Source organism: Channa argus, chromosome 17 (assembly GCF_033026475.1).
Source record: "Channa argus isolate prfri chromosome 17, Channa argus male v1.0, whole genome shotgun sequence".
Lineage (NCBI taxonomy): Eukaryota > Metazoa > Chordata > Actinopteri > Anabantiformes > Channidae > Channa > Channa argus.
This window is the reverse complement of record NC_090213.1, coordinates 21,242,941-21,270,850: the sequence shown is the minus strand read 5'-3', so window position 1 is coordinate 21,270,850 and position 27,910 is coordinate 21,242,941. Positions and strand designations below refer to the sequence as shown.

The 27,910-nt window shown below is 39.8% G+C and overlaps 1 protein-coding gene across 7 annotated transcripts in view; it reads left to right on the top strand.

Moving 5' to 3' along the window:
- The window catches only part of epha7 (eph receptor A7), a 93,699-nt gene that overhangs the window by 27,290 nt on the left and 38,499 nt on the right, over positions 1-27,910 (top strand). For all 7 annotated transcript variants that reach the window (XR_010911229.1, XR_010911230.1, XM_067481951.1 and 4 more), the window contains exon 5: positions 5,643-5,978. Coding sequence is in view for 5 of the 7 variants with exons in the window: in XM_067481951.1 (XP_067338052.1) it covers positions 5,643-5,978 (336 nt within the window). In the remaining 2 variants the exon portion in view is untranslated. The remainder of the gene's footprint in view (positions 1-5,642; positions 5,979-27,910) is intronic.

The window sequence follows — 27,910 nt, the reverse complement described above, 5'->3', positions numbered from 1 at the left end:
TTAACCATCTTCCACTGTGTCTTTTGTAGTCTTGATGCAACAAACCCTTTTATTACATTTTGGTTTACCTTCAGGTAAAGTGCATTAGTATCTTATACCCAGTACTTTCTTTGATGTTGCTGAGGTTGAACTAAGGTGACACCAAAAGGAAAACACGTTTGATTGGCCAGTGACAAGTCACAGCCACCTTTGTGCAAACATATTCTTTGAGTCTTTGTTATGGCTGCATTCAGCCTTATGTAAAATTAATTATGTGTCCTTACTTAGATGAAAACATCCTGAGAATCAACAACAGCATTCCTTCAGTATCTTCCATTTTTCAGTTTGCATCATGTTGAGGAAGGTGCCAGGTGTCATGCTATGACAACTAGCTAGAGTACATTGAGTGGGTATTGTATCTGTACTGGAAAATTAAGTACCTGGTACCAAAAGCAAATAGAGTAGAATTGTACTAGGCTGATACCAGGCTGTGGAAAAACTCTATTATAACATAATTACAGCGCACATGTTGTTGCTTATGTGATGTTATAGTACACAGCATTGGAGTTCTTAAAGTCCACTTGCTTTAATAGAAATAAAATACATATTTTTCCAAAGAAACCTTATTTATTCTGTAGCTTTTACTCTAGATGTTTAGGTTTGTGACCATGAGATAGACTGGAGACATGCCCGGACTGTACTCTGCCTCTTGCTAGCTGGGATAAGCTCCAGCCCCCCATGACCCTGAACAGGATAAAGGTTACAGATAATGGCTGGATGCATTCGTAGGTTTGTAGACCATCATGGAGACAAGGAATAATGATAGAAAGAAATGTGGTGTGTGTCTGTAAGTGCATTTCTTTGATCAGAACAATTGAGTGTGAATGTTCTTTAGGGAAAAGAAAGATTTAAAAAGCCAGAAGTTCATTTTGGTGACCAAGCTCCAGCGCAGGAAAGATTTTAGTATTAGACCAGTTTCCTACTACTACTTTGAGCACCAAAATCATCAGAGAGAGAGAGAGATGACCTAAAATGCCCACATCTCAAGTAAGGTCACAAGTTCCAAGTTAACCAACTGGCTGAACTGTATTTTTGTGTTGGAAAATGCTCACTGTATTAAAAAGACATGATCTGCAGCGAGAGCTAAAACGTTTTGAAAAATTGATACACAGATTCCATGTGCACAGAGATGCTGATTACCTAAAGAAGTTGGCAGCAAACATAGTTTCCTAGGCAGAAAAAAAGAGGTTTAACTTTTTGAATGTACTTTGGGAACTGTGCTCATGAAAGGTGATGGATGAAAAGGAAAGCTTGAGAGAGATGTTCAACCCCTGCCTTCTTCCTAACTTTACTCAATAAACTCAACCCAGCAGTGGTCAGGTTGTAAGACAAATTCTTCATTTGAAACACTGTACACTGAGATATTTATATTGTAGAAACACAAAGGCACAAGCTTGCATAGTAGCATGCATCTGCAAAATAGGACCAAAGACAAAGGTTGCACAGATTCAGGGTCAGTCTAATCTAATTTCCTTTCGTCCCTTGTTGCTGTGCGAATCACTGCTTTGATCTGTGGCCCCTGAAATGAGTGAGTCAGGAGCTAAATGAAACGTTATCATCACTAACTGCAACCAAGGAGATGGTAGAATAAAAGATCTCTGAGTCTTGGGCTGGGAGGGGGAGGTGGGTGCACATATTGCGTGGGCGTCGAGACAGACACCTTCTCTTTGTCTGTGAGAAACCCAGGTTTAGTGTCAGTGGCAAGAAGCTGAAGCTAAGTGGTGCATTTAGCAGTCACTCCTCTCCACTTCACCTGCCACAGGTGGCTCTTTCATCTTCCTAACCCAGCGTCAGTCTCTTTTTTTTACTCGATAATCAGGAATACAGATACCTGCCAGTCACATTCTACTGGTAATATGTTAATATCACCAAATTGAAGCCTGCCACACACACACACACACACCTTTTCCTGCTGGCTGTTTCTTTGTTTTGTTCCCCTCCTTTCACCTGCTCCCACCTGGGATAATTGTGTTCAATTAGGGGGCAACTGAGTCTCAGGAGAGCAGTTATCCAGCAATCACAGGGTTCTTGGTTCAATCCCTGGCTCCACACATTTTGAAGTGTCCTTGAGCAAGACACCGAACTCCAATTTAGTTGCTTCTGGTGAGTGTTGGCCAGCTGCATAGTGTGTGTGTAACGGGGTGAATGAGAAACGGTGTAAAGCACTTTGGGAACCAATAAGGTAGAAAAGTGCTCTATAAGTGTAGAACATTTTCTGTTCAAACAGTCCCTTAGTCCTCCAAGTATTTAAGCTTCTCACACATTTCCCTCCTTGTTGGCTTGTCTAGTCATGGCTGCCACAGCTCCTCCTCTGTCTTTTGCTCCAGGCTCACATTTAAATTCATCTTTGTTCAGCTCTGTTTTTGGGGTAACTTTTGTCACTCTCACTACTCACAGACCGTGTTTAGCTTTATCAATACCTTCATTCCATGTTTAAAGAGAGTGATGTTACCAGGAACCAGCTCCCAGTTCTGATTCTGGAAGCAGACACCCTCTCTACTTTTAAGTCTAAGCTTAAAACCTTCCTCTTTGGTAAAGCTTATACTTAGTTATAGTCATGCTGCTATAGGCTTAGACTGCTGAGGGACCCCCCCCCCAATGAGCTCCTTTCCTCCTCTTGACCCTCTCTCCTCTCCTCTCACCTCACATTTATTTATATACACCAACATAATTTTCTCCCGTAGTTGTCTTTCTTCGTCTGTCCCTCTCTCTGTCCGTTTCTGCAGGTGTCCCCGGCTTTGAAGCTGTGTGTCTTCCAGCGTGCAGCTACTGGTCCTACCAACCTGCCTGATGATTTGTTGTGGCTTTTGTTGCTCTTTTCTCTTCTCTCTCCCCTTTCCACTCACCCCAACCGGTCAAGGCAGATGGCCGTCCACCCTGAGCCTGGTTCTGCTGGAGATTTCTTCCGTTAAAGGGAGTTTTTGCTCTCCACTGTTGCCTGGAGCTTGTTCAAGGGGGATTTGTTGGGTTCTTGAATTGAATTGAATTAAATTGAATTGAATTACCTGTCCCCATAATAACTGCATATCAAAATACTAACCTGTTTCCTGTTTACCTGTTAAATTGATGGCACTTACCTGTTTACCTATTTAAATAGAAAACACACTGTTCCTGTATAATTTTTCCTGTTACTTTAGTTACAGAGAGGAGAATATTCCATATATGCCTTTGTGTGTTTGCTCCCATCCTGGTTGAAATAAAGTTGTTTTAGTTTTTTTTTTCTGCTTACTTTGCTCCCAGTGTTGTTGCTATAATGTTGTTTTGGGTCTTTGTTTCAGCTCCAAATGCTGTGATTTTTACTTAAACCCCGCTAAACTGTATCTTTGCCTCGCCTCTGCATTTGGGTCCAGACTTGCCCATAAAATGTGACAGATCTCTTTGTTGAGCCCTTGTTTCCAAAGGGAGCACGGGGAAATACAAGTAAGTGCTGTATTAATGAGCCTGAATATTGCCATAGCAATTTTGGCCCCATGCATATGCATGCTCTGATTTGTTAGTTAATGTGACAAATCTAATGAGTTGAGAGACCCCCCTCCCCCCCAAATCCCCTATGTTTGCTTAAAAGAAATTCCTGACAAAACATTGGTTTAAATCTCTCAGAGAACAAAATGAAGATGTTCTTAAAACATTTATAAACAGAGAATACAAGTCATATAATCTTTACTGCGTTAGGGGGAGTTTATTTATATCAACATCTGGGCCATAAAAGCCAACAACCTGGAATTTGAAAGATGAAAGCAGCAATTAGTTGTTCATTGTTTTATGGGATGAGCTAATCTCTCTGGTTTATGTGAAAATTTACAGGCAAATGCTCAGTGCTTGTGTGCACGTTTAATGCCTTGTGAGCTCATTGTTGTTGTATGTCAAGTCAAATTGTATATGACAGTTACAGGGCAGTGATAATCCAGTTCTAAAGCTTCATCATAAATTCTGTGGGTGAGCCAGGCAGTGAGTTTTTTTTTCCGAAGACATTAACTTTAAGCATCCTGCTGTCTACATGATATACCTTTCTGAGGCAATCCACTAAAGCCACTGTCTCCAGCTGGGGGATAGCTGTATATTTTTGGAGAACAGAATGACGAAGAGTGATCGTGTGTCTGAGGCCTCTAACTCCATGCGAAGCATTTGTGTCTCAAGAATCTACGAGCCTAGTGTAACTAAAAAGCACATTTGTGTGTCATTTACATAGCAGCTGCAGATTTTCTGCTGTTACCAGTCGCTGTGTAAACAAAGCCCTTCATGCGTCTGGATAAACCACCATCTATGTTTGCATACACCCAGCACACAATAGTGATATGAACGCATTAATATTCACATTAACACGAGGAACCATGACGCCCTAAGGATGGACTAATGACTACTTTTATGTTAACAGTGTCTGTAATTTGGATGTGTAATATGGCAAGGGTCACTTACAATTACAAGCCCACGCAATTTATAGCACACCAGAACTTTTGGCATCTTTCAGCAAATTGTTTTGGTTTTACGTCTTCTGTCCATTCTCATTGCTCTCATCAACTGAATTTCCAGCAGCATCAGGCAGCTTATTGCTCAGCTGTCTGTCAGTGTATGTTTCTCTCTGTTAGCCCTGAGATTGACTGGAGACCTGTCCAGGGTGGACCCCACCTGTCAAGCAGTGACAGCTGGGATAGGCTTTGGCCCCCTGGGACCCTGAACAGGATAAGCAGTTACAGATAATGGATGGATGGATTTTAACCTCAATTCAATGCTTGGTGGGAATTGTAGAAGAAAATCTTAGAAGTAAACTATAATTTACTTATTATTTCAAGGTTTGAGACTCATGATTATAAGTTCTGAAATGGTCGTGCATGTGATAATTACACAATTGAAGTGGACCTGGGAAAACATAGAAAGCCCTTACACTGCAGAATCTAATAATCAGTTAGGTGCTGTAGGTTAGACTGGTGAGCTTTCCCACAAAGATAAGACATGACTTGACTCTTTGACTATTGAATCCCTAGAGGAATTATGGATACTAGAGCGTTGCAGACAATGAGAATGTTTACAATGAAACCAACTTTATTCAATATGTACTGTGCGTTTTAGCTTTTGCTTTTTAAATATTAGTGTAAAGGGCTCAGTAATACAATTTTATATGGAACTTAGTAATAAGTAGGAATATGTATTAAGAAGTAATAATACAATACTATCGTTTAAATATAGTAGATATCAAAATAAATAATCATATAAAAGTGTGGTATGATGAGATTATGAAATAATTACCTGTAATTGCAATCTATAAAACAAAATGTTGTTGTTTTAACTATATGTAATTACTCTCCTTTTGAAACTCTGGGTTCTACTGCTCGATTTCACAGCCTTCCACCACTGACCTTCATGTCTGCCAAGCTGAATTCCTCTCAGTGTACCTGCCCTGTTCTTTTTTTCTGGATCTGAGTCTTATTAGAATTGAGTGTCAGTGTTTGGCTCCTGGGCTGGAGCTGGCATGTCCCGTAGTGTTTTTTTTTTTTTTTTTCGTAGAATAGTGAAAGCACAGATCCAGCTAATGCACACTCTTGGCTGTCACTTTCATTGGCACTCAGTTATTTAATTCTGGCTTCCTCTTTGTCCACCTCTGACAGGACCCCCCTCTGCTCCACAAAACCTGGTATACAACATCAACCAGACCACAGTGAGCCTGGAATGGAGCCCTCCGGCTGACACAGGTGGCCGCAATGACGTCACCTACAGGGTTATATGCCGACGGTGCAGCTGGGAACCTGAGGAGTGTGTTCCATGTGGGCCAAATGTGGGATACTTTCCCTCACAGTCAGGATTAGTGGACACGTACGTGACCATCATAGACCTGCTCGCCCACGCCAACTACACCTTTGAGGTGGAGGCTGTCAACGGGGTGTCAGACTTGAGCCGCACGCAGAGGCTTTTTGCAGCAGTTAGCATTGCTACTGGTCAAGCAGGTAAGGCATCTTAACTCCATCTGGTGATTGGTATTGTTGAAATCCCCTTCGTATCTTTAGAGTAAAAGTGAAAATGTGTGGAAATGTTTTTAATTTGATTCAGTTCCCTTCAACTTTATTTATGTAGTGCCAGATCACAACTGATATGATCTCAAGGCCCTTTACATGGGAAAGTCAAGTCTTAATAGATTTAGAGAGAAAACTCAACAAATCCCCTGTTAGAACAAAGATAATCTTCAGAACTTTAGTCGTACATTTTCTAATTTTCTTCCCTTCATAAACAGCATTCACTGACTCAATGAGAGTTAAATAAGAAGATCTGTACCAATCCCATGTCTGTGTGTTAAGGAGCCAAGAATCTACGAGTCTAGTGTTGAAGAATCTTCCTGGCTCTTTTTTAGTTTTCAAAAATACACCTACAGCTGGCTATAGATCACATGCATGTTGTGTTTTTAATCCATACTCAGTCAAATCAAAAACAGAGTTTGGCAACCAGTGTTACAGCTGAAGATCCAAAACTCCCTCCCTGAGCACAAATCACTACTTTTACATATCAATTTGATGGATTAAAAAACAAGGTAAAACATGCTCATGACACAAAGTTAGAAAACACTCTCTGTTACATGATATCAAGGAACTCACTTTTGCTCACTCAGAGATCATTAGGCATTAGCAACATGGCAATTGACAGTTTAATTTTAAAAACCTTTCATATGCAAACTACAGTAATGATTCCCCATTAGCATTAACGACCATAGTCTGCTACGATCCATAATATTTTCAGTATGCATATTACCCAGATTAATTTAATGTGTATATCAGCATTACAGTGGCAAACATTATTAGCTTAGCAATGATGCTGACTCCCAGTGGTACCTAAAGACCTAGTATTGTATTTTCAGTTCAGTCTCAAGGGAATCTACTGTAATTAAAATGCAGTGACAAACTCTTAAGCTTTATTTTAGTCATTATTTCTATGGATCCCCCCCCCCCCCCCCCCCACCTACATGATTCCTCTTTCATGCTTGACCATCCATGAAACACAATTGGCCCAATAGACTATGTTGTGAGTGCGGTGATGAAAAAAAGGCTGCAAAGACAGCACTAAGACTCTAGCTTCCTCCAGCTAACTGTTCGCTCCTATGTGACGATCAGTCTTGTTTGGATTTTCTTATCAACACATGCAGTACATGTCAATACCCCAGCGAATAGGTGTGTGTATCTGTAGGAGAGACAGAGAACTACAAGATATAATGTGTTGTGGAAGTGTGTGTGTAGTATAGCATTAGGGATGATGTATTTTCAGAGGTTTGGTTTATGACGATGACATGAGCTGGAACGTGCTGAGGGCTTGCCTGGCCAAGGACATGAGGACTTCAGGAGAAGGGTAGGAAAAAAGGGACAATTAACACATGCTCAGCCATAATTATACCTGGCATGTTGACAACAATTACGCAGTAAACCTGGTGGAATATTTAGTCATTAGCTGTTGACAGCTTCACGTTTTTCATTTTGAATAAGTGGTAACATTTAGGGTTCTCTAACACTATAATCAGTTCAAATGGCCAAGGTGAATTGGGTTGTTAGCTCTATGAATTAGTATATTAGCTCTATGAAGGGTTAATGTCTAATGGTTAATTCTAATCTCTAGTAACTGTGAATCGGTTCATTTCCTTTGTGGTATTATGGTTGAATAGCATCTGAAGCAGGATTCTAAGCATTATTTAATACTGAAACTCCTCTTTCAAACCCAGACGAATCTAATTCCTGCTGGGTTAGGAGCTCTTAAAGACAGGTCCCCCCAGTCCATCTGTTCAATAGTAGCAGCTCTGGGAGACAATAGTATTTTTAAATGAAGGTGGAAAACATGAATTAATTAATTGGGCAGAAAGAAATCAACATATGTTTTGCTTTTTTTCCCCTGCATGACAAATGTGTGTGAAATAATTATATAACTAATGCAATCAGTAATATTTATAACTAGAAGGCCAGAATATTAGCCAGAATATTAGAAGATTCTTTAAGTTTTTATTGTATCAATGAATCATGGCTTAATCTACCATGTTATCATAATTAAATGAAAAATGTAGTCATAAAAAAATCAGTTCAATAATTTTGAATTAGAATTTTTACTTTTTTAAAAGAAATTTAAGATTTGGCTATATTGTCTTTTTGAGGATTCATGAAAATACTATTGAGAGTAGAAAAATGAGAGTAATTATCCTTAACTTGCCATTGTTGCAGATCTTTGTAGCTCTTGAATCGGGTTACAATTACAATTAGTCAGAGTGATGCTTTTATCCAAAGTGACTTACAAGTTAGTAGCAGACACTAGGTACAACTTTGAGGTTCAGGGTCCCAAAATGTCATGCTTCATTGTTAGGGAACATTTGTGTTAAAAGAAACCAGTTTTGACTGTGACATGAAATATGTAAACTCATCCTGTGTCAAAGCCAGATGCTTTGAAATGGATCCATCCACACCAGTGTCCACTCTGTGAAGTTTTGTGGTCAGTATGAGGTTGATAAGGATAGCTGTGTGATGATGGCTCTGTCCTTCCCCATGCTAAGCAGACGTTAGCTCCTCCACAGGGCTAATTTTACTGCTCACTGGACCCTCTGTGTCCAGTGCTCTCTGGGCTGTTACGGAATGCTTGAGCGCTTTGTAATTGGAAGGTCGGCGCTTCCTAAAACATAGCCCCTTCTCGAATGAGCGTTCAGGACCTCTCATTAGAAAATGACTGCATTATTAAAGCTTTTATGGCTCATCATTCAGAATTGATTAACCTTTGTGTGTCGAGGTGCCGGAGACCCGTAGCACGGAAAGAACCTTAGAGAAGAGAAGACCATTCCTACGTCCAACTCCTGCATGATAATCAGCTTGAACATAGACTTCTTAATGGGGAACTGGGAAAATAAACATACAGTGTGCGAATGCAGATGGTGATCCATCTGATGAGGAATTCACACATCCCCTAATTACACCAAAGGAAGTGTCTGGAGCAAGGCTGGAGCTACACAAGGTGCTGAGTGCTCATTGTTTTCAGAAACCTAATTACATCTCAGCTCCGACTTAAATGCGTTTAAGTAGAGGTTGCAAGTTTGTAAGCCTGATTTCTTCAGCTCTGTCCTCACATTGGTTGAATAGAAATTTGGGTTGTTGAGGATTTTTGCTGTCTTCGCTGCCGCCGTATTCTGGAAGTTAAGAGCGTATTTCAATCAGTGCTCCATTGTGAGTCGACAATGGTACAGAGCCACCCTCCAAGGGCCTGCCACACCTTCGCCTTCCTCGAGAACACTTGTAAACAAGGCCTTTTGTTCTTCCGGAACACTTGTGAGCGGGCACAGCTCATAGAATAACCATTAATATTTATTCACATGAGCGTTCACATCTCTGAGCCAGAAAAATCACTGTGAAGAAGGGAGCAGAAATAGATTTGGAATTGGTTATGAGAAATACTAGTGTGTGTGTGTCTCATAGCTTGAGACTAGTGAATTGGGGTGTGATCAACAAGAGATATAAATATTATAATGATGGAAGGAAGAGCATGTGGAATTTGATTTTAATGTTGGCTGCTTGTATTAGCAAGGGGGGGGGGGGGGGGGGGGGGGGGGGGACTTTGCTACATGCATTGCTAAGGCTGTGGTGGAAATGGCAGAAATGTCACAGCCCCCAGTCTGTAGCCAATTTGGTATTATGTAAGCTGCTTTCAGACAATGAAAACATAACATTTCTGATGAGATTTTTATTTTTGTCCTTTCTGCCAAAGTGGATCATTAGTCCACATGTTTGATTTGGCACAGTTTTTACACTATGACACAACCCTCCCTAATTTCTACCAGGCCTGGGACTGGCACTGCACTGCTGGGGATGTTGAGGCTGTGGGGGGTTCAGTGTCTTGCCCAGGAACACTTCAACATGTGGTCAGGAGGAGCGAACCTCTGACCCTGTGGTCGGTGGGCAACCACTCTTATCAACTGAGCCACTGCTGGCCCTAACATTTCTAATGAGATAAGTCTGGCAAAATATTGGCTTCTGCCATTCAGATAAAACTGTCTTTTATGTAAATCTTTATAATGACAGTACATTTCTGGAATAATCTACGAGTCTAGTGTTGAAGAATTGTCCTGAATTGACCAGGAAAAAAAGGGATTAAACAAAAATGTATTTAATAGCCAAGCGCCATAAAAAATGAACACTCAAAGCAGGGAAGTTTTGCTAAACTTTTGATATAAAATATTAATAATCAAAATCATTGAAGATGTCTAGTGTATAAAATCTTAAAATGAAATATCTAGTGTTCTATTGTTACATTAAAGTGCATTGTAAAGTATGATGATACCTTGTTCCTTTAAACAATAGAGAATCATATTTCATTATTCAATAGCCATAGCATAGACTGAGACTAGGTTACAATATATTCATTATTGAAGTAATTTGCTCATTTCTTTTTGAATCTTCAGTAGCCTCAGTCGCAGTGATAGGATTTAAATATATTTCTAACATTTTGAAACAATCATATTGTGAAATACAGCAACTCTTGCCTTTATTGTAACGATTCCCAAATTTCAATGGAGACAAAGCAGTTGAAAGTGACAGTCATGGATGAGTATGGATGAGTGGATGAGCAGAAGAACTTGAAAAGCCTCCTACCTAATTCATGCTGCATGTATGGGAGAATCGTGGCTTGTCTTAGAGATATAAAAATGACAGAAACATAATCAGAAACATCAGTGCACAAAACTGGTTGTATTTAATTTGAAATGAGCAATAATGAGAGACGGAGAGCAAGGTGGAGTAGAGTCAGTGTAGGTGTCCATAAGGGGGTAATCTGTACAGATCACGGACTACCTCTAGTCAGGTACACCACTGTCCCCTGTCCATCGTAGCATTAAAACAACCAGGTGTTAATGGCGGATGAGGGAGACTTGGTCATCATTCCACTACATTTGACAAGAGTGAAGCATACAATCAGCCCCCACATATTTTACATCAGAGGAAAGTGAAAAATAGCAAACTGAGTTCTCTTTATTTTTAGCCATTCTTCGCTCCATTTGTTGTGCAGTGCTGTGTGAATGTAGGATGATGCCAGAGTCCCCCTCAAGTACAAACCTACTTAAACATTCAAAAAGAACAACAGGCTATTCCCTCTAGCACCATCTCTCAGCGCAAAAGGAAAACAAGCACTAAGGGCACACGAGAATGTAAGATAATCATTTTACGTTGATTTCACAAGCCTCTGCACCCTCACATTGCATGACTACATGAATTCCCCTGTTTAGTTTGTCTGCTTCAGTTATTCTGCTACACTGTCAGCGACCAGTACAATGTCCGATGCTTTGTAGAGTTTGCTGGGTGCTTTGATCATTATTTACAAGTGCAAGGCAACAAGGATCATTAAAATATCAAATGTTCAATCTTTGTCCACTATACAATCCACTATATTGATGCCTTATCATCACCACATGGATAATATTCAGTGTATTTGTGAAAGTAGCACTTGGGGAACAATAAGGTCATTGATTTATCCCTTTTTGTGTTGTAAGCTGCCACGGTGGTCTTAAACACAAGGCCTGGTTGATTCTGAGGAGTCCCCACTGACCAGTGCTAGTCAGTGTAATTTTCTAGTTAAGCAGATCCTTCTTTGTAGCATTTGTCCCCGGTTTTACGTTACCTGGGAGCCCATTCTTTTTCCTCCCACCACCACCACCCTCCCCCCTCTGCTCCACATGCTTGCAGTAATTTGATGAGAGCTGGGCAAAGTAGCGCGATTCAACAGCTGCAATAAAACTGTGGTGGTCTCAGAGCAGAAGCTCGGAGCACTTAACCTGTAGCTTTTCTGTAAATGCCTCCTGATTTGTCTGTCACCCAATCTGTCAGCAATGAATAATTTTCATGGAAGGTGCACTTTAATTACTTTCCCATTTAAATGGCATTATCGTGGCCTATCTAGGTAATTAATCTCGCCAAGTATCCTGTTTCAGCCTTTTATTGCTGGCAGACGAGCTCCCTAAATCCCCCTGAATCTTCCGTGCTTGAATAAGCCCTCCTTCATAGAAGCTGGCGTTGCTTCTTTCCCCTTCACTTGGTCCCTATTGGAGCCGTTGGACAGTCCTTTCTGTTGGTGCAGGCAGCCTGTCAGAGCAACAAGCTGTTTTACTGCTTTGGAAAAGGACACGGGGAGACACATCCGTGCAGGGTTGCAGTCAAGAATAGGCCTCGGCTAAGAGGGCTGATACTTGGAGCTGGTGATATTCTGTGTTCTTCTAACTGTCAACAAATCCCGTAAAACCGTCAAACCGACAGCCAGTGGATCCAATGAGTATGCCTGCATTCAGAGCCTGATGTTTTATTCCTATGTGCCATAGAGCTCCATTATAATGAGCCACAGCGTAGAGTACTGGATGTGTATTTGTTCTATAGCGTAGAATTATCACTAACAAGGGCACTGTTGATTGGGAAATGTTTGCTATATTGTTCAGCAGTTGTGGGAAATCACCGAACCGTCTGAGAATAAAAGCATAGGCTCACTGGCCACATTATTAGGCCAACCAGTACAATCTTATGTCTCTTCATTTCTCAGTTTCTAAGTTGAATATGTCAGACAGGTGATAATTCCTCTTTTGAGGTCATAGTGAGTGTCGCAGTCATGCTGGAGTAGATTATATTAAGAGGTGGTTCCACTGTAATAGACCTGCTTGCATTTGTGCGTTGTTGTATTTTAATAGGAAGTTAAAGTCTTCCCAAACAGAATTTAATGAAAAATTATTGTCTGTTAGCTTGTTGTTTATATTATTTTTGACATTCTCTAGCCATAGACATGGGTAAGCTAAGCATATAGCATTAGATATCTACATATCCCACTTTCTCTCTCTCTCTCTCTCGATATACATAAATACATAGATTCTCTAAGCAAAACCAAACTTCTTTTAACTAATGTTAAATATTTTCTGCATATTTTCTACTATATGAATAATTGTTTAAACTGGATATTTTGGTTTAGTAGCATCATTAGAGGAAAGGTCATAAAGAGTCTTAAAATACAAAAGCTGCACTTGAATTCTGACCCAGCATTTTTATAAGAGACACTTATTCAGTTTTTATAGAAATGTTTAAATGCTTCTATCATTTACATTACATTGGAAATGGACGACAAAACTGACTTCAAACTGTATAGAATGAGCAGATCAGTCATAAGCTCACCACAATTGCAGATCCAGTTATTTTCAAGTCGAGACAAAACTAGAACCAGAACAAATCAAGACCTACTATTTACTAAAACAGGTAAATAACAGGACAGTGACTATACATGTGCTAGAACGGGAGCCTGCAGCATGAAACTGAATATTACAGAGGATCAGGGAAAAAACTGGTTTCAGCATCCACTTGTGGATCAAAGGAAAAGCAAGTTATCAGCAACCTGATGATGTGCAGTTCAGACAACAAAAGCTTAGTCCTTTGTTCCAGCAGCTGAACATGTGGTCAAGTGAAGCAATGGTGTATGTAATAGCAAGTTTTACAAAGAGAGAGAGCTTCAGGATTTATATCATATCATTAATATCATAAAGCATTTATATCACACACACACATATATATATATATATATATATATATATATATATATATATATATATATATATATATATATATATATATATATATATATATATGATATATACCTAGAGTGGATGAATGGAGACTATTATTGTTACCAGTAAAACTTAAATTGCAATAACTCTTCATCAATGTTTGTCTTGAACTCTTGCTTGTTTTCTGTGGATTATTTATGTTGATTTCCACCAGAGCTCTGTCTCCATCCCCATTTGTTTGTGTTTGCATGCAGTGTTATTAATTTGGAACATTTGCAGACAGTGATATTATCCCGTCCTCAAAACTGTCTGAGAAGTTGCAACATTCTGTTGTCTTGGGCTCAGCTTGGGAATATTGTGGAAGTTGAAAAGGAATGTTGATATGCATTGAGCTTCATGCTATAGGCTGTTTGCACACACACACACACACACACACACACACACACACACACACACACACACACACACACACACACACGGAATTAATTATTTAGGTCTCTGCGAGCAGAAAGGCATTGATGCAACCTTTTTGGCAGTCAATCTGCTGTTTACCTTCCACAGCAGCTTTGCTTCTCAGTCAGAACCTCACCTTCCTGGATTACTTCATTTTCTCCTACCGCCATCAGCCTCTCATTTATCAGCTGAGACATTTGACAACATATTTTCTCCAGAAGTTGGCCACTGAACAAGTTTCCTCAAGCATTGTTGCACTTATCAGTGCTTTTGGAATATGAAAATGATGTGTATGTGTGAATTTTACAATATCTTAAACCCTTGTGTAAACAAATCAGGATTTCTCTGCAGGCAGAAAGCAGAGATACTGCAGAATGTTGACTATCTGCATGTTTCCATGTTTGTAATGGGGAAGCAGAGACAATGATAGTCCACTGAGCTAAAGGTTGGTTTGCTTCACAGAGGAGTCAGATCATAAAGTCTGATCATAATGAGTCTAATGCCTTAAGGGTGCACACATATCTAAGTATAGACAGGGTTCAAAATGTCAGAACTTTTCCATAGGCAAATCCTTCTTTAAAGGAAGGCAAATAAACATCTAAAAGGGAGGATGATGATAATAATAATAATAATAATAATAATAATAATAATAATAATAATAATACATTTAATTTAAATAAAATTAATATTTTTTCCCCCGTTTACATTCACTGCCTATCCAGGTCCAGTTAGCTTAATTATATCAGTTGTGTGTTTTTGTTAACTGTTTAATTCTAAATTTACTGCAAAAACTAAATGTATTAATATATCGAATTTATGTACATTTTAGTAAAAATTCCACACCTTAGTATCCGTTTTAGTTTTTTCTTGAAATGTTTATGGTATTATCATAATTATCATTTTCAAGTAGTTGAACGCTGCAAATATAGATTTTAAAGATGATAAATGCTGATATAACATTATGAATAAAGCATCTGTCAGGACATAAGGTGTTTAAAATCAGCTCCACCTTTACCTACTGCTGCTTTTATTCTACATTAAGTCTCTATAGTATTTTTCTATTCATAAATTGTCTATGGTCTAGACCTGTTCGTTTGTCATTAGCATCAAACCAAAAAAAAGTAATAGTTTTTTTAGTGGAGTACTTACAGTATACTTTTACTTGAGTGAATAATTTGGCATGGTACTACTATTTGTAGCATTGTATTGTAGGCATCTACTTCAACTTTTTTAAGTATTGGATTTGTGTACTTCTACTACCTCTGTAATTTAGTAATTACGTACACTATGTGTTGATACTTTTTAGTGATTTCTTGTAAATCATCATGATCTGTCCAGCTGGAAAAAACACAGCAGCACACAGCTGGACTCTAATCACGTTAGATTGAAAAGAAGCTGAAGCTGGTTACATTACCATAATAATGATGTCTCCGATTTTTCCATTTAGCACCAACTGTTTTCCAAGTTTCCCAGGAATTTTCATCGAAAATGGAGCAGCCATGTGTTTGGGCAGAATTCCCCAAATAACCAGGATCCCAGCTTCAAAACCTGTTAACAATAATGCTGCTTTTTTTAACGGGAAATGTTGTTTCTATCTACACTTACAAAAAGTGTAAAGACAAAAAACTGTTTTCCATTCACATTTATTTTAGGTACAAATGTTTATACCATAAGTATCTCAACATCTGATCAAATAAAACCAAAATTTTCTGATAAAATGTCTTTATTTTAATGTGAGCAGTAGATACAAACATGCTGATGTGTGTATTGGACTGTATTTTTCATGTATATAATGAGTAGATTAGGGCACCTGAGCCTTCATTCTGCCACCACCACAGGGTGACAGATCACGAGCAGACGCTGTTCGCTCAGTGAAATTACAGACCTGAGGGTTAGTTGATGAGAAATATCACTGACGACAAAAATGGAACTCTAATGTATTCCATCTCAAGTTTGGTGGACACTTATTAATGTCTCTCAGTGAGTGGCTACTAATTGAGGCAGTCAGTCTGGTGCAGCAGCGGAAGCATAGGACAAATAACAGTGTGACCTGAGAACAAAAGAGCTGCAGTGAGAACATACATGTTTAGCAGTGCAGTGAAGAAGTCATAGCACACCGTGTTCTCACGTCGAGCAACAACGAACACACTAGAGCAGAGTGATGCCCCCGATTTATTCATCTTCCTTCAAATGTCAGGAGAAATTTCCAGCAATAAAATCTGATAAAAAGAAGAATAATAATCCCAAAAAATAAATCATGTAAGTGCACCGAGTGTAAAAGGAAACTCAGAAAGGGAGGATGTACAGGAATTATGTTTTATTGATTTAAGGGCTGTGCTATTTACTTTTGGAAAGCAAAAATACATTATTTAGGGAAAAAAATGAACATAAATGTGCCTTTGCATCCAGTAATGTGAGTCATAGCCAGCCTGCTGAAACAGTCAATTAGGTGATTACGTAATCATCTGCAAATTTTCAATTAACCATGTAAGGAAAATGATGCTAGACATGCAGTTGAGCTTCTTTGTTGTATTATTTTAGATTGAATATGTTGACTCCAACATATTCAAAACAAACAATTTAAAAAAATTGCTTCAGGCTGACTGGAGCTGTTAGTGACATTTTTATTACTTGCTAACATTTTATAGACTGAACAGTTAATAAAGCAATAAAGAAAGTAATCAACAGCTTGTCGATAATGAAAGGAATTATTGCTAGCAGCAAATCAAGAAAATCACCAGACATTGTATTTGTTTGCCTCCCTTGAAAGTTCAAATTCCAAACTCTGCTTATTTAAAGGCAAATTCAAAGTTCTGCTGTGTGTTTCCAAGTTTCAAATGGTCAGTTAAGGCAGCTGGCTTTGGCTTGGAAATGCAGCAGCTCTCCGTTTACTGCCTGCAGCTGATTGTAAGGCCTCAGTAAACACCAAAATACTTTCTTTCCTGCTCCTTCATAGTCTGCCTGCTCGCTTGCTCTTCTGTCTGCTCTCTCATATACATTAATGCAAATGCACACAGGCATAACCACACTTGCCCTGTCAGCATGCACCTGTGACTCCAAGAGCCTCTCTTTATATGGAACACATGCTCAGGAATGTCACGGCCTCGGCTGCAAATGGCTCAGGCACTTTGCAATAGAGCCATTCAAGTGTTTCATTTCCTGCCAAAGGAGTTAAAAGGACTTGCGAGGGTAATAGAAAGCCAAGCTGGGGTGCATGCCATTGTTGCCCAAGAGCAGTGAATTCACCCTGCTGGCCAAAACACACACAACGATCTCCAGTCGATAGATAAGCTTTGATCAATTTGTCCAAAAAAAGATTGTTTCCTCACTTTACAATTATCACAAACATGAGAACACATGTGAACAAGTTTATTGTTTCATATTTGTTACCAACATTGCAGTTCCAGTCAGCTCTTTTTTAGCTTCTTTTAGCTTATAATTTTGTTCTAGGTTCTTTTTTTTTCTTTTACATCAATTTTTTTTTTCATTCGCTTTTACAGCAGATGTAGGTTAAAACCATGTGTCTGACTAGGCTGAGCACAGTATGTGCCATTAATCATATGATTGCCTAAAACTTTCTCTTCAGCTTCTACACTGAACTGTAATTAGGAGAATAAGTCATTTGATACAGTAAACATGTCTTTATTTTTATTTATAGAAGAGTCTTTGTACTCCCACGGTGCTTGATAAGACTCTCGAGGACCTGGGTTATTAGAACTTTGATTATAATGAATTTGCTTATTTAAAAGGTGCGATGTTATATTCAGGTTTATCACTCTGGCTAAACATGACCTCGATTCTCTTTGCTGGAAAACATCCTCTTTCTGCTTCCTTTCCATTAGATGTCTATCAAACGAGTGGCTGCTATGGCTATAGTAATGGCAGAGTTCTCTATTGTGTAACACAGCCATGTGTTGTGGTCGCATGGGTTCTATGTTTAATTTTTTTTTTTGTGAACATTGCTCACTGGAGCTTTGTGTTGTGAGATGAAAGAATTGGGAGAGATTGACAGCTCGGCTTTTTTTCTGTCTTTCATTGTCTCATCAGCATACTGTCTCCTGCAGTGAAGAAAACTAATTATGTCTTCAACCCCCTGCTTCACCCCCCTCCCCTTTTATTCAGATCATCACACTTGGAAATCATAATGAGCTTGTGGCAGACCACTTTGGCTTTAGAGAAAGGAAGGGAAATCTTTTTAGAAAGTCCATTTGCCTCCTCTCAAACAGGCTGCTGGCAATTACGTCAACCTTTAGACCCGTAAAAGCTGTTGCTTAAATTCTTTCAGGGCCTGAACAAGACTTAACATGGTCCTACACACCTGCTAACTTCCTCATCTATACTAACACTATCAGGGCGGGACTAAAACCTTTTTGCAGGAAGAGTGTATGACAGCCATCTGGTTTCCTGCTTTTAATTATTTGGTATGAAACTACATTAAAAAAGATTATGGCAGCTAAAGATCTAAAAGGACGTTGGTATTGGCTGTGGAGCAGATGGGCTTCACATCTGGGTTAAAGGAAGTCATTGAGGACGGGAGGGAGGATTTGACACGGTAACACGGCCAATAGCTTTCACAATGTGTTTCACTTCCTTTGTTTTAGATGATCTCCTTATTTTCTTCATCCCAACATCCTCTCTGCTCTTTCTGTTGCATCCTTAGACAAAGAGTTGGTGGGAAGCTTTATGGTTGTGTTTAGACTCACAGCAGTTGTGTACAGTTACAAATTGTGTTCTGGTTTAATGAAGAAAAATTTAACACTCACTTCACATGCAATGTTTATTGCCCCCTGCAGCTTGGCTTCCCTCAGTAAATTGAAAAATATCTTCCATTAGAACATAGGGGACCTGGTGGCTCAGTAGTAGAGCATTGGGTTGGGATGCACAATTCCCCCCCACCAGGTGTGGCCGCACTCATCCACCAAGGGCCACCTTGGTGCTGGTCCCGAGCCTGGATTAAATAGGAAGGTTGCGGCATGAAGAGCGCATGCCAAAATCAACATGCTTCACATGTTCCGCTGTGGTGACCCCTGAAGGGACAAGCCCAAAGCCGTTGATCATTTTGTTGCATTAGAACATAGTTATTATGTCCCCTACGAAAGCATAATTGTGTTTGCAGTTCAGTTGCACATGAACGTCGTTTTTAAGAGGACAGGGTTGACTAATGAGTCGCAGGAAAAAAAAGAACAAAAATATCATCATCTGCTGTACACAAAAATGCACTAAACCATCACACAAATATCACAATATGCCCCATTTATGAATTTTATATTTGATCATAGATGTGTATTGTTTTCACCATTTTCTCCTCAGTGCTACATAGCCAGCCATGTCTCCTGCATGTTATAAATGACTAAGGCTGAGGAGAGGTAATCTTCTGTAAGAACTGTGTACTAAAATATATTAGCTGAAGAAAGATTACATCTAAATGAAAGTTGGAAGAGCTTGTATCCTTAGAGACTGAGCTAATTAAATTTGTAAATTTCTCCCAAATCATCTCCATATCACAGTGGTGACTCACTGTGGAGTGCTGCCAATAAGTATGTCAGAGTGTGTTAAAACCAGTATAGTTTGGCAGTAGATGTCTAGCTGAGATATAACTAAAGGCATGTAGGGACCCCTGTATTTTCAGCAGGTTCAGCTTTTCTAGAAACGCTTCCAGTGAAGAGATGCAATCACTTATTAGTGACATGATGTTATTGTGTCGATTATGCAAAAATAAATTACACCTTGCAAGATTCATTGATTTAATGTATTGACTGGATGCATTTCAGCCACATGAGCTTGTCAGTCCGGCTAAAATAAGATGATAACACAAGGTGAATCCAGTGTGAAAGCAGGAGATGAATGCACAGACACACACACCACAAATACACCACTGTGTAGACGGAAGACATCTACCCCACAACTTCTGACATTCGTTTTGTTACTTTGTCATCTCAGTCTAACTAAAGGTAACTTGCTTTAAATGATGTGAACATGCCTGGTATTTGCATTCGAATACTGTTGGCACCAATTAGCTAGTGACAAAGTGGACTAGAGATACACTAAGTAAACATACCAGACGTCTGACACAAAGAGGCAAAAGCTGCTGTCTGTTATTGTTGTAGGACTAATTGGGATGGGGTTTGGAAGAAGCTCAGGACCCTGAAAAGTAAACTCCAGGCCTGGGCCCTCCCACTAAGTCTTAAGCCTCGTCTCTCCCTTGCTGCCTATCAGACAGAAATCACCAATTACAGTAATGGCAAATACTGTGACCAATACACAACGGCTGACAATGATGTGACACCTCGCCGGACTTAATCAGGATGTCAGGCTTTAGCTCTCAATTTGAAAGTCCTCCGTCACACACTTTGCTTTGCAACTTTAAGCTGCTTTGGCCCAATTTCCCATGAAGCTGTTATGTTATTTAGACTTTGTTAGGGGGGAGACTGTTGGTAAGAAGGGTTGTCTATGATAAACAGATTTATACTTTCCCTTACTTTGAATACTCATAGGCCAAATATGAACATTTTTTATAGAAGCTCCAACACTAAGACACAAAGTTTATTCATGGCATTCAAAGCTCTTACTTATCAGGGATATTTTGCCATCAACCAAAAATCTCATGTTAAAGGTCCACACATCATTAAACGGAAAGCCAGTTAACTAAGGATTATATGCTTATAGGTTAATTTACTTGTGATAAACATGGAGACCTAGAGGAAATCTTCCCAACTCTGCTTCTCAATTTTCCTACGGTATCAATACAGTTGTTTGAATCTTGAATAACTTTTGGACTGAGAGCTAGAGAGTCCAAAACAGAGAAATGTGTTCACTGTAACTGACAGGTGGCTAACTACCAGTAACAGCAACTGGCAACCACTGAGTACATTTACTTACATGTTTTATAATTACTACACTATTAAGCAATTTCTACTTTACTAGAGCATTTCCATCTATTTCATTCTTAAACTTTACCACATTTCAGAGACAAATATCATACTTTACCCCCACCACAACTTTGTGTTACCTAATAGTTGCTTTTCAGAATGAGATTATAATAAAACTGCAGTATAATCACAAGATTTCATTGATCCCTGGTGTGAAATTCACAAGTTACTCAGCAGTATGTAAAGTAATTTGTATTATTATCATTAGATTCAGAACAAAATGATGGAAATTGTATATAAGGTTGTTAAAATGACTTCATTAATTGTTATAAGCTGCAAAATTAAAGTGATAAGCACATTAATTAATTAGTAAATATAATACAATAACATCATTTACTGACTAGTTCTATCAACTTTGAAACCAAATATTAGAGACTGTCTTGTCCTCCTGTAAGTCATTTGTACCAGCAGCCAAAAATCTCAAATACATGTATTCCCTGCAACTGTAGTGAACATCACCTAGTATTTAGTCCGTCAAACGATGAAGAAGGACGGACGGATCAAAGTGCTGAACTTTCCCACAGGAGTTCAGTGTGAAACTTCTGGGATTTCTGTTACTATATAACTGATCAGATGATGTTACTCAGTGCTATGTATCAGTCTGTACAACAATAGTTTTACATTTTGATCCGGCACTAATTAACAGCAAGACCAACTAAACGATTCAATCAGCTTGTTCACCCAAGCTAAGACATTGACACCTCACATGGTAGTGAGCTGAGTAAAATCCTAAACTGCCTCCCATCACATCAGCAGGAGAAAACACCCACTTGCTGACACATGACTCTGCATGGTATCCTGACAAGCCAACCTACTGTGTGTGTGTGTGTGTGTGTGTGTCTGTGTGCTCCACACTGCTGGTGGTCTGTCTCTAGTAGAGAATCTGCATCACAAACAACCAACCCTCTCTTCCAGCCCTCAACCCCTGCTGCTTCTCTCTGAGCCTGAATCCACACAGATCTGCTAGGCTGCAGCGCAGCCGCCTTCACAGATATGAATGGTCCCACCAACTATTCTTGAGTTTAATAGAGAAGGATTAAGGCAATTCAGACAGATGAACAAAGGACAGGCTGGGGCAATTTTTTTAATTGTCCCTGTGTGACTAATGGCAGTGGTGTTAGGCCAGACAACGCAATGTGCTGCAGGCATTGTCGGCTGATTATTTTCATGTGGAGGCTGACAAGCATGGTATTTCAAGCAGGGACATATTAATACATTTTTTATTCTGTTTAGAGTTTTTTTCTGTATAAAGAACCACTTTGACAGCTCCACTTTGCTTTCTCTTGTTAAAGAAAACAGAAATATGATTCAGAACTAAAAAAACAAGTTAAGTACAGGCTCAGCTTTTATACGTTTTTCTTTTTGTCTGACCAATCTCCAAACTTTAATCAGTGTGCTGAGTTCAAGAAGGTACATTACTCAGCACAAGCATCTTTCATCTCCTCAGCCTGCAGTTTTCTGTGACCATACAGTTAATAGAGCTGTTACAAAAATACTTCTCTGGTTTGCTTAATGCCACAAGGTGCCACCTTGAGCATGCCGGGTTGTATTATGTTACTCAGCTCATACTGGTGTTCTGAAGGAGTCTCTTAGTGCCACACAGTTTTCTCCTTACCTTCACTGATGATCTCTGACATCTCATTACAGCGTCTGTTATTCGTATTACCCGCACTAAGGCAAAGTGATCATGCTTGATCTTGTGAAGCACATTTCTGTAACCAGCCAAAAAAAGAAAGGAGTCATTACCAAGTCCAATATATAGTTGGCAGCAACACAGAGACACTTTGCTGGAAGGAGAAAGTACAAGCTATGAGTTTGTTTCCCAAGATACATTTTCAAGGCTAATTATCTTGCAATAATGACATCATGATAATGATGTGAGCCAGGGCTCAGACTCTTGAAGAATGAAGCTTTGTTCTCACAGCACTCACACATACACACACACTGCCGTTAACAAACATTTTTGTTGCCGTAGAGCAAATAATATTTCACCCACAAGACAAATGATCAAAGAAGCTGCAGGTGTGTTTATTAAAAATTTTACTATGCCTTCTGAATTTAATGATCGGTTTTATAAGAGAATACCACCCTCATTGTTGTGCCACCAAGCTCTTAAGTCCTGTACATCTATTATTGTAATCTATAAATGTGATTTGATTAAGAATTGTAATTTATTTTGAAGGCACTGGGCTTAACCTCAGCCTGCCTTCAGTAAGGGATTTTCTGCATTTCGCAGACTTTTGACTACCCACTGACAGGTAGTGTGAACTTGTTGCTGTCAACGGTGGGTTTTATGCATAGGTGGAGAGAGGAATAAGTCGAGTTGAGGAAAAGTGAAAGTCACAGCCCTGACTGAGGTAGTCATGTGGCTCCAAGCTTAAAGTCTGTTCCTGAAACTGGAGGAACAGGTTCTTCGTTCCCGTCTAAGGCAGTATTTTTTCTCTGTAGTTTATCATTTTAGATGCAGCTTTTGATGGAACAAAACATAGTTCAGTTTCTATTCTAATGCACATTTGAACAGTTTTTAATAAGAAAAATAAACCATCAAACAACGAAGTTGAGATTGACTTTTTTTAATCATAATTTTAAAAATACTTTTTTGATTTGTGCATGTTTTATCTTTGTTTGTTTGTATGTTTAATTTGAGAAATGGTTGTCTACCTGTGTATGTCTCTTCGTTGACCCTGGGATGGAGACCTGTCCATGGTGGACCATGGTGGGATGTGGACTTTCTTTGCAAACAAAGCATGTAGATGCATGTTAACACTTGTGGCATATTGTCTACAATAATCAAACGGCTTTTTGTTCTAAATCGGGCAGCTCTGTAAGAAATCCATTAAGGAACATACTCAATGATAGGATGACCAGTATGTTGTATGAAGCCGGTATGATGTAATTGCGTTTCTGGGTGTATGAAGACATTATACACAACATTGCAAGTTAATAAGAATTTGCCAAGAATAGTTTTGTATCAGATTTTTGCATAAACATGATTTTCTATTGTATTTTTCAAGTTTTCAAAAGATTAGACAAAAACATTTATGTGATGTAATTGCTACTTAAAGTTAAATGATAGCTGTGGCTTTTAATTTGAAACTGCACCATGGCAAACAGCAGAATCTCGCACCTCAGCAAGCCCTCCTGCTGCTCTCTGTCCTCGGTCAAAGGTCATAAGTGCTCATTGTCAGTTCTTGGCATTGTTATCATCCTCTTCCCCCAGAAAAGAATAGAAAGGATGGTTTGGCCCGTTTTTTGTGGGAGGCCTTGTTTATCTAGCAGGTGTTACAGCATTACTGGGCTTCTCTCCATGCAGTGAATCTGACTCTGTGCCTGACAATTACTGCCAGTCACTTAGCCTGGAAGCCAGTAATGTGGGATAAAGGACAGTGGACGTGTCTTTGTGAGGTACAGGGAGCTGAGATCTGACCTGTGCCTCGTTCTGCCAGGCAACCTGAAAGGTGGCTTTGTCTCTGCAAGCAGGCAATCACTCAACACAGTTGCGGTTGAAAACTTTCCTGAGCGCTAGAGCAGAGGCTGTGTTGTTCCGAGTTTGGGAATAATCAGCTCTTCTGAGGCTCCACAGCTCTTTAACACTGCAAACAGCCTTAACATGACACTCCATAATAAATCATGGTTATGAATGTGATCTAAAATGATTTTTACACACAGTTAGTTGAGGCAAACCAACCAAATTGTTTCAAAAGTCTGATATATGTCTTTAAATTCCACAATATCCATGAGTTCCACAGACCTTGAGTCACAGCTTGTCTCTCTCTCTGTTTAGGAGTCATTTATCATAATTTGTTAGCTGCTTCCGTATGTTAACAGAGCATAAAAAGATGTAGTTTAGGAGGTCAATCATTTCTAGGATCAACACTTTGTATGCAGTGATACTCATACTCCATGAAATACCCCTCCAGGACAAATCTGCCTGCTGTATGTATTGTTACGAGTGAAGGGACACACCCAGGCGTGCGCTGCCGTCTGGTTGCCTTCACGTGCTGCTATTTGCTTTTTGCTCAAAGAAGACATCAACTGAGCTCATAACAGACAGATGAGTGATAGAAGAGCTCAGTTCTGATGACAGACACGAACAACTCAGTCCTTTAAACTTACAGTCAGTCACGCCACTAAGAAGGCTTTTGTGCAATCTTTTTTTTTTTTTTTTCCTCTCCCACATGCTGTCTGGCTGGAGGCCTGTCTGGAGTGTCTGGCCCGGATGTTACTCATCACGAGCATGGCTGCCAGCATCAGGCCGTCCCCTTGATTACAGGCCTGCTGCTGCTGAGTCGGCTGGGCGTTCCAGTCTTATCCCTTATCACCAGGTGCATTTACTCTGGCCGTGCACCGCTCGATTTCCTGCAGATGCACTCAATTGACTCAAAGCAAGTGTGTGAGTCAAATGAGTTCTATACTTCCGTGTAAGGTCATTATCACCATCCAGTTTCTGTTTTCTCAGGCAGAATTAGGTGTTGCTTGGTGGAGCTTTGAAACAGGCTTTTACAGGATCAGTGTGGGATTTAAAGAGAAGAGATTGTCAGAGCATATATCTTACAACTGCTAGCGTGAATGTGACCTAAGCATTAATATCTTTCAGACAAAAGATATTTTTAAAATGGAGACGTCAGAATCACAAGGGCATCAGGAATCACTGCTTCACTGGAGATGTTCCCGTTCTCCTAATTTGCCATCAGTTATTTCCTTTTTAAGTATTTAACTGATGTTAAAATAATCTTATTCTTTGCTGTCTGACAGGATCAAATATATTCTGTCTTAGTGTGTGCATGGGAGGGGGTGGATAGTCTTATGGCTGTGACCAGGGATTAACCCCAGCATTATACTACCAGCAAATTCATACAGTATGTGAGACTGCAACATACAAGTGCTGGTGTTTTAGTTACTGAAAGTAACACGATAAACGATTGATCATGATTGAATTGGTTGATGCAGGAAGCTGCTGGAAGCAGGTGTTTTTTGGGGCAGTGCTGGTTAAGAAGATGAATTTTGTTCTTCGACACATCATCCAAACATACTGCTCCACTGAATAACCTGTTCTTTGCATTCCAATATGTTTGGCCAATTAATTAAAAATTAATAAAATGAAGTAGAGTCAGCTGCACATGTGCAAGATCCCCAACGGAAGTTATGGTGATTCAGTGTTTTATCACTCAGTGAAGTGTTCTATGTGGTTAACGTTGTTTTATGAAATTTTGGACAACAGACAATTAGGATAAACCAGGTCATAGACTCACATCACAGGTCATTGGTTTTAGTGTCTGGCGGAAGATTGTTATTTAAAGTTCAACTTTAAAGCTTTACTACAGGTTTTATGCAACTGCTGTATATTTTAGCCACCTACTAAACCATAGTCCTTATCATTGACATAGTAAAGACTATGGTTCACCACATCATAAAACACAGAGGACCTGGAGCTTTTAGGGTAATGCAGCCTTGGTTGTACCATTAAATGAAATGGAAATATTAGAGAGGCGTAGTATTATTCATCTTTATATCCAAAACCTTGTGTAAAAAAACGGCACAGTTGGAACTACTAATGTAAGCACAACTTGACTGCTCAGCATGGCTTTAAACTGAAGGGTTATGGTGGGAAGACTTAGCCTACAGCTGTTGTTGTGTATTTTCACTTGTGATGAGCAGGATCCCCCTGCACCAAGGTGTGTTTGCACTCTTGCAGTGTGTCCCACTTGCTGTGTGGTAGATTATTTCATCTTCTGGCAACATTAAAAAATCAAAACCCCAGCTCGTCACTAAAATAACCAAATGTGGCAAGTGTGGCTGCCACTTCATCTGGCACAGGACTGAACTTGTTGACAGATTCAAGGTGCTTAGCAACCTGAGTGCAGTACGGGGGGAGCACATTTACAACCTCCACGACTGTCCACAGCAGCAGAAGCAGGGTCATTTTCAGGGCTTGTCAGACTTGTCTCACGGTGACTTAACTGTATAGTGTCTTGGAGAGCTGCAGGCCTGGCCTAGATCTGTTGGCAATCAGCAGTGTGTTGGGCTAGACTGCTCTGTGCAAAATTACAGAGGCGTCTGGAGGGGCGCTGGATATGATTTCCCTTGGATGGAGCCTGTCCAAGACTGTGATTAAAGAGCATATGAGCACTGATTAATATGATCATCTTCATGATGACAGAGGTATTTCTACAATAAATTGATGTTTATGATGCCAGCCCTCAACGTTCATATGTCCCCACTTTCTGCAAAACAGCAGCGGTGGGTTTAATTAGAAATTGGAATTATTTCTCATGTTGAAAGGCAAACATTGGATTTATTTGCTGATGATAAAAGGAAGAGCAGTGTTAGGAGCAGCTGCCTGTGTGAGGAACCACATATAAGTGTGACTATGGGGTTGAAACCTCAAAATAATAGCGGTGCCTCAGGATTCTGACCCGTTGTGCACCATCAGTCCACAGCACAGTGCATTTTGTGAATTATCTCACTTATCAATCCCCGTGGAGCTCAGATGTCCACTCAGGGTTTCAGACTGAAACGCAGGGCCCTCAGGCTGTGCTTTGACATTTAGGGGAAGCAGAGAGGTGGAAGGCGTTTGGGCTGCTTAGCAGCGCCGGTAAATATCCACAGTTACTGTGCTGGGCTCTCGCCGTAATCGGCTCTGTGCCTTTTCACTCCACAGTCTTTGTTTTATTAAGATAAACGATAAAGCTGCTGTGTATGCACACGCATATCTCTGCTTAGCCTGGTCACGTATTTGAAAAGACGTGCCTTGCAGCTGCTTGTAGCAAAAAGGTCAGTGAGGCAGTGGATAAGCAAAGGCAAGCGTGTACATTATAACAAGTACCAGTGCTTTCATTTCTCATCTGGCCTGTGCCTGTTTGTTTTAGTGTGTATTTAATCTGACAGTGCATGCGCTGAGCTGGAGTTAGATAGCATCATTATAACACAGCTCACCAGCACCAGGGGATTTGGACGAGCA